The 14,551-nt window shown below is 37.0% G+C and overlaps 1 protein-coding gene across 1 annotated transcript; it reads right to left on the reverse strand.

Moving 5' to 3' along the window:
• Window positions 1-208: 208 nt before the first annotated feature.
• Il22 (interleukin 22) lies at window positions 209-5,399 on the reverse strand. Its single transcript, XM_090357079.1, has 5 exons — window positions 5,214-5,399; window positions 4,707-4,772; window positions 4,466-4,609; window positions 3,602-3,667; window positions 209-286 (listed from the first exon to the last, which is right to left on the reverse strand). The coding sequence occupies exons 1-5, from the start codon at window positions 5,397-5,399 to the stop codon at window positions 209-211; spliced, it is 540 nt and encodes a 179-aa protein (XP_090213205.1).
• Between the last annotated feature and the right edge of the window lie 9,152 nt (window positions 5,400-14,551).

Genomic DNA, 14,551 nt, shown 5'->3' on the forward strand with positions numbered 1-14,551 from the left:
TCACTAAATCTCTATAGTTACTAGATCTACTTTGGGTCTTACAGACAAAAGCGATATTGCTTCCCCTTTTTAAGCTCAGCGGGGCTATTCTTGATGGCAGAGTTTGGCTTCTCATCTTCCTTTTAGTTAAAAAAAAATCCTTCAGGAATCTTATTGCTATTTTAAACAGGTAAGAAGGATTAATTATTTGTTTTCTAGCTCTTCTCTGTCAGATGCAGGCCTTTCTCAGGTGTATAAACAGTGGATACAGTTCACCAATTACTTTGATCTCTCCACTCTCTCCAAGCTGTGGAAATAAGAATGAAGATGTATGAGTGTTTGTGCCATATTTTCTGAGGAGAAACTTAGAGGAAGATGGCATGATTAGAAGACAGGCATAGAGACCAAATTTTTGTCTTTTACAAAAGATTAATAACAGTAATACCACCCTTGCACCTTAAGTATAGTATGATTTGCCCAGGTATATTCATGACTCCCCGAATAGACACATTAATCACAGATGCCTGCTACTCTAATGAAACCATTCATGAAGGTGTTAATTAGCTTGACTGAATCTCAGAGTATGCAAAAGTCAAAGCACAACATTCTACCCTACAAGTTACTTAATTATTATTTGCTGATTTAAAAATAAATTTAAAAAAAAAAACAGTGGGCATAGAAGAAAACTAGGCAGAAGATGGTCCAGCTCCTAATTAGACCAAGCAGACACTGAAGTGATGCTGGGACCACTTATGGCTTTTCCAATTATGTAGCCTTGTAATTCTCCATGATTATATATTTAAAGTCAATTCATGTTAAGAAGCCTTGAACTAAAGACACATTTGCTAACACTCTTGAGATTTTTCTGTATTCACATTCTTGACAAAAGGAGAGAGCCAATTTTCCTTTATAGGAAAAACGTGAAATCTATAGTCTCCAGTTACTTTAGTAATAAGGCAGCTACATGTTATTTTACTTTCCTTCTTTCCAAGTAGAATGCGGATAAGGTTCTCAAATACCATGGAAGAGGAAACGCATTCAACCCAAAGCATTATCCTCTGAAATTCACCTATTCTATTAAATTTGCTCTAGATCATTTCAATAAAAATCCTATCATCAATTTCCTATTTTGTTCTTCTTTCTCTTCCTGCTTCCTTCCCCCATGCCACCTTTCCATACTTCCTTTGAATACAATGCAAAAGGACATAAAGACATGTCTTTTACATAATGCTCAAGGATTCCCAAGACAATGAAGTTTTTCTCAGCTTACTTTGCTCTTTCGCTTCCATTTTGCTAAATACAGCTTGCTTTCAGCTTTCAACCAATGAGAAGAAATTATATCTCCCATGACTACCCTTCTGTTTCAGACAACCCTGATCTATCATTCTACATATTGAGCTTTCTCCAAACAGTATTCCTCTCTTGACTGTACATCATGATGCCACACAGGAAAAAACATAATCACTGTTTCAAATGGCACCCTAGTGTAGAAGCCAAACTTAATCTTTTCTAAATGGAGTGAAAGCTCTTCAAAAATCTATTTTCACACAGAGATCTCATCTGTGATATTTTTTCACAAACCATTTTGCTAAAGACAACGAAATAAACTAACATCTGAGATTTTTTTTTTTTGCCAGTCCTGAGCTTGAGCTCAGGGCCTGAGCACTGTCCTTGGATTTTCTCAAGGCGAGAGCTCTACCACTTGAGCCTCAGCACCACTTCTGGCTTTTTTCTATGTATGTGGTACCGAGGAATCGAACCCGGGTCTTCATGCATGCTAGGCAAGCACTTTAACTACTAGGCCAAACTCCCGGCCCCACATCTGAGTTTTTTTCACCCAAGAAGTGCACAGCGTGTCATGTCTATGTCATGCTAATATGCAACCCTCTGTATCCATGTAATAGCTCTATAACAAGAGAATTGAATTTCACAGTGAAGAAGGAGAAAGAGACACAGAGAGAGAAGAAACTATAAGGCCTTCAATAGTCAAAGGAAGAAATAGTTAAGTTCGTTAAACTATGTTAGGAAGACAGTTAAAAACTTGAAGTGGAATAGGAGAATTAAGATTAAGGATATTACTGAAAATTCCATCAACTATAGCTTTCATGTTCCTCAGTATGTAATTGCACATGGTTGCTAAGAGAAACACTTTCACTGCAGCCAATCATTTATCTGGTTTGGGGATGAGTCATACTTAATAGGGTGATCCTCCCGCTGTTATCACCAGCCCAAAGGACACATATTGTTATTCATCACTATAGCAGTGTACAATTATCACAGTACATAAACACTCATAAGGGAATTGTGGAGGGAGAAAAAGGAATAAGAAACATGAAAAGGAAAGAAGGAAGGAAGGAAGGAAGGAAGGAAGGAAGGAAGGAAGGAAGGAAGGAAGGAAAAGAAAGGAAGAAAAAAGGGACAGAGGGAAGAATGAAAGGAGAAAGGGGGAGAAAGAAAGGGAGAGGGAGAGGGGAAGGAAGGAAGAAAGGAAGGGAGAGAGGGAGGGAAGGAGGGAAGGAAACAAAAGAAGGAAGGAAGGGAGTAAAAAAGTAAGGAAGAAAGAAAGTGAAAAGTGAGGAAGAAAGAGAGAAAGGCTTTCAGTTCAGACTTCCATTTCATTATAATAAATTCATGACTTACATTTTTAACCATCTGTTTTTTTTGTGTGCCGGTCCTGGGGCTTGAACTCAAAGCCTGAGCACTGCCCTTGAGTTTCTTTTCTCAAAGCTAGCACTTTGCCACTTGAGCCACAGAACCACTTCTGGCTTTTTCTATGTATGTGGTACAGAGGAATCAAACCTGGATCTTTGCACATGCTAAGCAAACATTCTACCACTAGGACAAACTCCAGGCCCAACCATCTATTTTTAACCATATAAAATTGTCAATTTGTGATTTTAAACTAAAATTGATTACTACTGTGTACTATATTAAGATAATTTAAAATATAAGCATAAATGACACCAGAAATTTCTGTTAGAATCCATTCCAGAAATTCCATCATTTACCTAGCATGTTTACTACTATTGTTCTGGATTGGCTTTCCCAAGTTTTAGAGTGGCAAGTAAATGGCTTTAAAATACATTTTAATAAATGTAACTGTAACCCCTCTATACATTATCCAGACAATAACATATATATATATAAAGAGCACTGCAAAAATAAAAATTAAATAATATTTTTTAAAGTTAAACAAATTTACACTCAGGCAGTGTTCCAAATTTGAGCAAATACTTCTACAAACTAAATGAATCAAAGGGGGTCTTAAAATTATCCCAAGAATTAACAATGTTAAAAGTAATACATATAATTGCTTAGGATAAATACTAACCTGAGATTCACAAGAGTTATTCTTTTGCCTTGGCTCTGCCTTCAGCCAAAGCCAGAGCATAGAATAAGGACACCACATGACCCAACTTTCCTGTTAGCTTAAGAATTTTAAGATTTGGAAGTTGATTTACTAGATATAGGTAGACACAACTATAACCGTGCATTTAAGTAATCCATGGAAGAGAAAACTCAAGTGAAATACTATGAAGTGGAACAGGGGAAGAACAGCAAAGAAAGGGAAGCATTTGTCTCTTTAGTTATAGGATACAGTATTAATACGTATTAGTAATACCATTTTCACTGTGTCCTTCAGGTTTTGAATCCTCTTCTGAACTTGCTGGTCATCATTCCCAATGTGCTACAAAAGTGCAATGAGAAGAACCGCTTTAACCTTGTGACAATTTACCTGGAGAGGAAACACTCAACAATTTTACCCACAGTGACCCAGATTTCACCAATGACCTAGATTTTCGGAGCCTTTTCAGTCTCTTGGACACCAAAATCCAAGTGCTTTCCTTAGAGAGAAGCTAGCCTTGAGCACAAAAATTCAAACACAGCATCCAGACCCTGAGTTCAAGTCCCAGGATAACACCAAAAAAAATTAAAATAAATACCAGAACCCCTTGAGTCTACTTACATCTCGCCAGTATGTTTCATAGTTATCAGTATTTAGAGTCATAAAGTTCTCACACTTTCGATTTTTTCACTTCTTATGATATCAAAAGGGGATTATTTTTCCCTACTCCTCATCATGAAGCCTTCCCATTTTCCTCTTGCTTTCTGGGTCTCTCCTTCCCACCAGCAACGTATGTCCAGTGGATCCATTTCCACCTGGAGGCACACTTTCTGTACAACTTCCAACAGCTTATTGTATATAATCTGAATGTCTGTCTTTCCACCAACAAACAAATAAGGTTCCTCTACACTTGTCTTCCAAATCCACTCACCACTGTAAACTCAAAGAGACTCAAAACAAAGGCAACCAATCTGCCATTAATTCCAAATAAGCCCTAGTGATTATTTCCTGTGTTATTTTGTTTTTTTTTTTTCTCATTGCCCATATGGGCAGAGTGAGGGATTGGAGAAAGGATTCTGACCGGAAGTGGGGAAGGATGAGACCTGGGAGTGAGTAGATGCGACTAAGAGAGGGACTTACACATTGGTCGAGCTTGTGGCTGAAGTCTTCCAGGAAGGGCACCACCTCTTTCATGTAGGGCTGGAATTTGTCATAGTAAGGGATGAGCACTTCCTCAAGAGTGAAGTTGAGCACCTGTTTCATCAGGTAGCAGTGATGTTTCGCCTAGAGGTAGAAGCAAAGCAAGAGGGGTGACATGCAGGAGCACCTAGAAGACCCCTCTACCATACCAGCATGCTCCAGGCCCCCTCTTGTCACCTACATGGACTCCTCGGAGCAGTTTGTCCCCGATGAGACGAACGTCTGTGTTGTTATCTGCAAAGCTGGCCTAGAAGAGAAGAAAAGACTAAGTGTCTGGATAACTGAGGAGACAGAAAGAAAACCAAGAAGTAGAGATGCATGTCTTCCCTTTCCCCCCGGCCAGGGAAGTCCCTTAAAGCCTCATGACAGAAGCCAGGGATGTGCTTGACTTTAGAATAATGCACAGCCGGGTAAAGAAAACGTTAATAATAAAATGAGCCACTGAGGGGCTCCTCTTTGGATAAAAACTAAATGTGTGGCTCTTAAATGCCAAAACAGAAGAAGGAGTTGTGATTACACACACACACACACACACACACACACACACACACACACACACACACCCCAAAACCAGGTCCTCAAAGAGATTAAGGAAACACAGGAAATCCTCTGTGGGAATAAACCATGTGTTCCCAAGCCAAAATGGGGACATGGATACAGTGACAAAGAGCGAGGATGGGATCCATACCTCCTCAGCCAGGGAGAAGGTGAGGTTGATGAAGTAAGGCCGCTGAAATTCGGATTTATCAAGTCTACAGTTGGAAGTGATGGGGGCTGAGGCACCCCAGGGCATCCACAGGGCCAGGAGGAGCAGGCAGCCGGCAGCCAGAGTTCCCAAGAGGGAAGAGCTGGGCGAGTTCTGCAGGGCAGCCATGGCAGACAGCTGTGACTTGAACAACCGGTAGCTGGCGAAGGAGAGTCTACTATGAAGACCAGAAGAGGGGAAAAAATAGCAAATGAGGGAAACAAATCCGTCCACAAGCATCACACCAAACAGGCTTAAGGAATTGTATATCAAGTTTGCTGAAACACTTACCTGCTTCCTTGATTCTGCTTATGATGAGACAGGTAGAAGGCACCGTTTTTATAGCCCCTGGGACACCATTTTTTTTTTACCTTGTGAAAAATATGACATCAGCAATTATCTAATTTCCAGTACTTTTTTTTTCTGAGAATTACCTAACCACTGTAGGAGCCCACAAGACACCACCTCCTATCGTTCCCACTTTGCAATACATTTCCCTCATACGTCAAGGTTATGGCTCAAAGAGGGCGCCTTTACAGATAATCCCAGAAATTTTCTCAACCCTACCTATTTTTTCAAAGAAAAAAAATTTCTTTGTCTTAGTATGTTCCCATTGAGTATACTATTCTTTGATCTCCTATAGTAACAGAGTAAGCATTTTGGTCACAGACACAGACTCATTTTCCTACCACTTTCAGAGATGTTTATCTCTTAGAAATGACCAGAAATAAAGGACCCATGTCCTGAGCTTTAAAGTCATCAATTTTGAAAACTTGAAACGATTATTCCGATACTTAAAGTAAGTTTATCTCATTTTTTGACACGTTAAATCTGGAACTAGATTTGTGACTTTAAAAAAAAATCTCCATTTTCCTCTCATTTGGAGATGATTTTTAACTGATCAAAATAATTATGGTATATCTATGTATGTATGAACATTTTATTGGTGGAATCCAAACAATATCATTTCTGTGGAGAAAAAGGAACCCTACTACACTGCTGGTAGGAATGCAGACTAGTTCAGCCACTCTGGAAAGCAGTGTGGAGGTTTCTTAAAGAACTGAAAATAGACCTTCCCTACGATCCCGCCATACCACTTCTGGGCATCTATCCTGAACAGCATGACCCAAGATATGATAAGGACACCTGCTCAGCTATGTTCATCTCTGCACTATTCACAATAGCCAGGCGATGGAAACAATTCAGATGCCCTACTGCAGATGAATGGATACAGAAAATGTGATATGTATATATACAATGGAATTCTACATAGCCAACAGACAAGATAAAATAATGGCATTTGCAGGGAAGTGGATGAATCTAGGGCGAATCATGTTGAGTGAGAGAAGTCAAGACCAAAGGAACAAAAGGTGTATGGTATCCTTAATATGTGGCTATTAGACCCAAACAGTACAAAAGCGAGGACTCAAAAGTTGCATACCCAAAGCTATGGACATGGTAATGGAAATATAAACATAACTATATAGACATAAAAACCTATGACTCTATAGATATAATGTTTTATTTCATAAATTAATATGTTTCTATGACATACAAACCCTTAGCCTAATTTTGATTAAGTTCTAAATACTAAGTCCCAGTGATTGTAAATAGAGATTCCCTCCTTGAACACTTGTTTGTTAAACTTGTCATTTAAAAAATGATGTAAAAATCAACGTTAATAAATTCTTTAATAAAAAATCTGAATTTTAAAATAGGAAAAAAATTTGTATAGTTATCACAATGTGTACAGAAATGTAAAAGGTTTTATCCAAAGGGTTGGAGTTCTGTCTCAAGTGGTAGAATACCTACATAGCAAACATGAGGTCCTAATTTTAAACTCCTGTAACTGCCCCCAAAGAAATAAACTTTGAAAGTTAAAAAAATGTACTAGAACAGGTGACTGTGATCAAAATGGATTATACTCATAGACAGGCATGTTAAATTGAAACCTCTTCACACAACTGTATAAAGAAAATAATAATAACAGCAATAACACATAGAAAAAAGTAAGCAAAAGAAAAATAAACTAAGCAAAGAGAGCAAGAGCTCAGGAAAATCAGTACATGAAATATATACCACCAAGATGTTGAGGTCACAGAATTTACTTTTGACTGCTAAATCAAGGAGAGGAAATATCATTTGTTTTGAGATTTATGTTGTCCATAAAATAAAACCAAATTTAATTCTTGAAAAAAAATCTCCATTTTCCTCTCATTTGGAGATGATTTTTAACTGATCAAAATAATTATGGTATATGTATGTATGTATGAACATTTTATTGGTGGAATCCAAACAATATCATTTCTGTTTGGAAATACAAGTACTGAACTATCGACATACCATTCTTCTCACCACATATTTTTAATAAAAGAATACCACACACACTATGTCAGCTTAAAATTTTTATCTGTACTAGTTCTAAACAACACACAAGTCCCCAAAATACTATCTCTAAATAATCTTACAATAACTTTTATTTTATAAATACCTTGGAATAAAATGATTGTATGTTGACATTAAATTATGCACTGTACATTGAATACTAAATAAACCCCCAAAACTAGACTGGAAACCTTCCCAAAGAGTGAGCACTCAGATCAACTTCAAATATCAAATCACAAATGTGCATTACTGGGAAAAGAAATGTGAATTGGTAAGAATTAGTTTTTCTACTCACAATGAATTAAAATCAGAACCCTTAAGGACTCAGAGTGGGTCTTGGGTAATTGTAGAATCTTCACCACTTAGAGATGCCACAGACCCAAAAAGAGCATAAAAGAGAAGAGTTCTAACCATGTGAGGACATTGAACATTTGGAAAGATGGTCTTAAGAAAAAGGTTCAGAAGAAAAGGTGAGAGTGTATACAACCAGAGTACCTCACTTATATGTGCAATCTAAAAATTAAATTCAGAGAAGTAAAGTGAAATTGTTATTGCCAGAGATGGAAGCAGAGGTTGAGAATAAGCATACAAAACTTCAATTAGAAGATTATTGTTTAAGAGATCTATTGTACATCATAAAGATTATAGTTAACAATGTATTGTATACTTAAAACTTGTTCAAATAACTAACAAACCATCTAACAAAATGAATATTAGGAAGCTGGAGCATGTATTTGGGAGTGGGGCACACAAATGGAGAGAAGAAGAATGAACAAACATAGTCATTATACTCAAGGTACATGATATAAAAGTTGAACTTCGTAGGATAGGATGGGCCTGTTCTTCAGTTGGATGAATAAAACTACTTCTCAACTCATTAGATGGTGCTTGAAAATCCACATTTGGAACTACATACAATACACATCTCTGTGGCACAAGGAGGATCTTTATAACCTCAGATTAAAAGGTTTGTATTCATGATACCCTAGCATGTTTGTGTGATATGTGTATTTCTATCCTCATCAGGACCCTTCCCTCCACATACAACACCCATCACCATACCTAACCCACCATCGGCCAGTGCTGTAATGTGCATCTATTTGATATGCAGTCGAAATATGTACATATTAGTGCAATACATGTAGCTGTAGCTTATGAGTATAGGCATATTTATTTTACAGGAATTGTTCTCTTGACTTTTCACTTGGCCTTAAGGTCTTACAATTTATCAAGGTTGCCATGTGTAACACCTGCTTTTAACCTGACATTCCAGAATGCCTGCCCACCATAGTTTATTTCTCCATTTCTGCAGTGACAGGCACTTAAATTGCCTTCCGTCACTAACTAAACAGACACAGGAGCACTAACACCCAAGTTGCTGTCAAGACTTTCTCCTGAATATTCGTGTAACATTTACCAGGGAGTTGTTCCACTGGATTCTGAGGCTATGTTTGTTAGCTTTCGTTCAATACTGCCAGGTGGCTCTTCAAAAGACAGCGTTAATCTCAATAAGTGAATCATGCTGCTTCCCATCTCCATTTGGTGCGATTCTGCTCTAGCTTTGCAGCCTCTGGAGACTAAATTGTTATCTCACTTTTAATTTACTTTTTTCTTCACACATCAGTAGACACCTGGAGTTTCCCTTTTCACAAATTACTTATACTAGCTGCCAATGCTTCTCATGGGTTTGGTAGATTGTTTTTGTTGGGTTGTCTGTCTACTTGAGATATTACTCCCTTTCTAGTCATAAGCATAACAAACTCTCCTCCCAACTAATGCTCTATCAGCTTTATCTATCTGGCTTTCATTAAACACAAATTTAATGTAACATCACTTTCATGATATAGTTTGAAACGTTCAGGCTTTTCTGTTAAAAGCCTTTCCCCTCCAACCCTAGATGCCAAAGATACTCTTTTATCATGCCTTCTACTTACTCTAGTTTTGCTTTCTGAAATTAGGCTTTTGTATATTTTTGAATGATGGAAAATAGGAATCATTATCTTTTGCTTCAAATGGTGAGTGCTTTTTCCAAGTACAATCTATGAAACAATGCATCCTTTTATCCTAAGTGAATTTCTCATAAATAAAGATAACTACCTCTGAGCTATTTTGTTCTACCAGATGCAGTCTGAAACATATGTCTTACATGAAGAATAGTTCGATTACTATTTCCAAATCTTTTACAATTGAATAACCTAAACTAATGGCAATTCTTTGTAAAGTATCTATTTTATGAGTTTTAAATTTTTTCCCAATAATTATAGTGAACAAGAAAGTTTACTCTGGAAAAGCCTTGCTGACTTAGAAATGTACGGACCTTTCATGTGCATTTTAACACATTTTATAGTAAAAAAATGTCAAGTTTCATGACAATTTTTATTGAGTTTTCATTTCATTTGAAAACTAATTTGAGCATAATTAACATCTCTCTCAAGTAAGCACATTGCAAGCAAGGGTGTTTACTCTATCTCTACTAGACTATTTTCTAATGCCCATTGCAGCACTATCTACCATAGCAAAGATGTGGAACCAATACATATGTCTCTCAGTTGATGAGTGGATCAACAAGATGTGGTATTTATACACAATGGAATTCTATGCTGCTGTCAGAAAGAATGACATCGCCCCATTTGTAAGGAAATGGAAAGACTTAGAAAAAATCATATTAAGTGAAGTAAGCCAGACTCAAAGGAACATAGGCTCGTTGGTTTCCCTCATTTGTCATAATCAGTAGAAACCTTGGGCTCTCCTATCAGAGATTTACAATAAAACAAAACCTAGATACTTAAGGCCATGTAGAATGACACTAAATGAAATGACCTCCAAGATATAGAAACAAAAGCCGTATAATAAGTGATTGTTGTCCTTAATGTACTATGTTATCTCTCATATCTTTTGCTATCCCTTGGTTATCTCATATTGTTACAGTATTTCACCTGGTTATCTGATATATTGTATATATGTGTATTTGGTTATTTGAAGTCGAATAGGGAAGGGAGGAAAACAAGATGAGGGGCGGGGGGGAGGGGAAATGGGGTCCAAGACGTGAGAAAGGGTATCAATGTATGTGAAGTAATACATCTTCTATCTGGTGAATATAATGTAACCCTTCTATTAATTACAATAAAAATATATGAAAAAATTTCCTAATAATAAATTCTTAAATTCACATTTAATCCTTAAACTGAAAAAAATATAATCACCATTAGCCAGGTTTTACTAGTCCTAGGATTAATATCCAAGTTGTATTTGCATTAACTCAGCTTAAATACTGACTTAAAATGTAGAATTTAGGTTGAATATAATGGTACATACTGTAATCCCAGACAGGCAGAGGCAAGGATTGGAGACTCTGTACAAAAAGCATATCACATTATCTAAAACATAAATGAAATCAAAATGGGCTAAAGACATGGTTAAAGTGGCAGAGTACCTACCAAGCAAGTACAAAGTCAAATTCAAACCTTACTATCATTTTAAAAAGAAAGATAAGGAAAGAATTTGAATTTAAACTGTACTTACATTGCAAATTGTCTGTTTCTTATCTCTAATATTTGGGAAAATAAGTATTTTATATTTCACATTTTGGAAAAATCTAAAGCAAATCTGAACACTAAATTCATTTACATTATATATACATACATATATTAAATATACATTATATACACATATGTATATGTGCATATATGCATATATTATATATACATTATATGCACATGTGTGCATTATGTATATGTATGTGCTTATATATGTATGCACATTGGTCTGAATGTCATTTCCTCTTGTTAGTTTGGGGTTTACTTGTGTTTGTGTTTGTTTTGATTCATTTTGAACCAATACCCTTGTAATCCAAGGCTGGCCATGAGCTCCCTTCCTCAGCTTCCTGAGGAATTACAAGCATGCATCACTATGCCAAGCCTAAAGTAATTTTCTACAATAATTTGGTGTGCCTTCATTTTGATTGACTCATCTCTCATGAGGTCAGATGTGGACTTTTTCCACTTGGAACATTAAACTCATGCTAAAAACATCCCAATTTTGGAGCATTTTCAGATTTAGACTTCTCGATAAAGAGAGATTCACTTCATAGTTAAGTCACATGCTTTCAAAGAGAGAAGAAGTAATGGGCTAGTGGGAGATTTATTTTATTAAATTGTTTGAAATAGTGTCTTTTATAGGCTGGAAAAGGGAAGAGTTACCAAAAAAATATTGTCATAGAGCAACCAAACCATTAATTAAAGCATATAGTTTGTGGCAAGTAGCATGGCTCACACCCAGCTATTGAGGAAGCTGAGATCAGGAAAATCATACTGTAAGGCCAGTTTGACAAACAATTCATCTCAACCAATAAGAACATTCTGAACAGGGTGATGGTGCCTGCTATACTAATTATGTGTGAAGTGCAAAGAAGAGGATTGTTATTCATTCCAATCTAGACAAGAAATGATGAAAGCCAAAAGGGGCCAAGTGGGGCAGAGCATCTGTGTAATAAGGCTCTGAATTCAAATCCCAATATTACCCTCTAAAAAATGCATAGCCTAGGAATTCATGGGTGTGAGTGGAAATAGGACATGTCAAGGACATATTTACCAAAGAAAGAGAATAGAGAAAGAGCTATGTATACGGTGTGAGTAAGAATGCTTTATTCATTTATTTGTTCATTCTTTTTCCTATCACATCATCTCCATAGAGCACATACCTTGTAGACCTGTCCTTAGGACATCACTAGCCTTCAGCAGGTTCTAGGGAGATGACTGATTGGTTTACAAGTATAGATTTCTTGATTATTAAAAGAAGAATCATTTATCATCCTCTTTATTAAGCTCTTCTTACAATATCTGACATTGAGTAGACGTTAAATCATTGTTTTTCTAGTTGAAAGGACAAATTAATATTTACTGGAAATGTTAATTCTCCTCCTTTCATTTCTCCTTTATACCCACTGTCTAATGTACAAAGAGCAGGCGATTTTGTCAGAGCTGGAGAGAGTGAGATGTGTGTCTCACTCGAGGCCTCTGAATCATTATGAAAACACCAGGCTTGAATTCAGGTCTTTTAAAAGTACGACCAGGGTCATTCCTCCCCATCTGTCTCTCTCCTTTTTTAGTGCTTTGCAGTACTTCAAATTCACCCTGAACCATACATTGGGTTAGGCTAATGTTTCGTTTCATTAAGGAAAGCAGTATCATGGTCAATGTGAGGTTGACCGCCTATCCTATGTAGCCATTAGAGCTTGGCCTCTCTCATAAGTCTGTCTAGATCCAAGACAAGCTCTGCTTCTTATTAACTGTATGGCCTCACCTACGTGACTTTGGTGTCCATTAAGAAAAGGACATAACATTACCTATCATGAATAAGAACATCTTGGGCTGGTGTCCAAGAAAACATTAAATTCAAGAAACTTTAGCAAGTACAGGAACTTCTTCATGGACAAAAGGTGGAGCAATTAAGAGAAAGGAGTTATTTGAAATCAAATAGGGAAGGGGGAAAACAAGATGAGGGGCAGGGGCCGGGGGAGGGAAATGGGGACCAAGACATGAGAAAGGGTATTAATGTATGTGAAGTAGGGTACCTTCTATTTGGTGAATATAATGTAACCCTTCTATTAATCACAATTAAAATATATGGAAAAAAATAAGAAGGAATAACAATGACACTATTCAGAAAAAATGCCCTCCTTACCTGATTTATGTGACTGCAACCCCTCTGTACATCACTGTTGGAATACATTAAATTTTTTTTGGCAGTCCTGGGCTTGAGCTCAGGGCCTGAGCACTGTCCTTGGACTTTCTCAAGGAGCTCTACCACTTAAGCCTCAGCACCATTTCCAGCCTTTTTCTATGTATGTGGTACCGAGGAATCGAACCCGGGTCTTCGTGCATGCTAGGCAAGCACTCTGCCACTAGGACAAACTTCTGGCCCCTAAAAAAAATTTTTTTTAAGAGTCAAGAAGCAAAGCTTTTGCCACTTAACTGTTTTTACATAGGCCAAATCTGCTGAAAGAAGTCGTAAAACTCTTGTTCTTGAATTGAAATTTAAGTCAATAAATATCAACTTAACATTTTCTTTTTGTGAGACTATTACAAGTGAGTTGTTAAAAATTAATCCCAACCAGGGATGGTGGCTCACGCCTATAATCTTTGCTACTCAGGAGGCTGAGATCGGAGGATCTTGGTTCAAAGCCAGCCCAGGAGACTCTTTTCTCCAATTAACCATTAGAAAAAGGGAAGTGGGGCTGTAGCTCCAGGGTTAGGGTGGCAGACTTGAGCTGAAGAGCTCAGGGCCAATGCTCAGGCCCAGATTTCAAGCCCCATGACCCACAAAAAACATAGTAACAATCCAGGAAATTATTTGTAATACACTGACAAAGCTGTCAACTCCAGAATATAGAGAGTTCTTATAAACTAATAAGGAAAGGACCACACAGAAAAAATAAACAAAAGTTTGGGCATACACTCTGTGAAACATGTCTGGAAATCATGAGAGGAGTTATGCATCACTATGCACAGGGAAATATAAAATTAAAACCACATGCTCACCAGAATGACTCAAATGAAAAGGACTGATGTTACATCTCTTGGCAAGCATTTAGCGCAAATGGAACTCTCATACACAATTTAAAGGAGTTAAAATGTATATAACCACTTTAGAAAACTAGTTACAATATATAATAACAGTTCTACCACTGTTCCCAGTGACATAGTCCACAGAAATGAGTTTGTCTACCAAACGACATGTTCAGAGCAACTTTATTTATCAAATCCATGCACTGAAAACATGTAAAATGGAGAATGCATTCAACACTTGTACACTAGAAGATTACACAGCAATGATAAGAGACATGGTGTTTTCACATGAGACTATAAGAAAGAATCTCATGAATATATGCTGAGTAA

Source organism: Megascapheus bottae, chromosome 2, assembly GCF_031878675.1.
Source record: "Megascapheus bottae isolate mThoBot1 chromosome 2, mThoBot2.hap1, whole genome shotgun sequence".
In the NCBI taxonomy this organism is placed as follows: domain Eukaryota; kingdom Metazoa; phylum Chordata; class Mammalia; order Rodentia; family Geomyidae; genus Megascapheus; species Megascapheus bottae.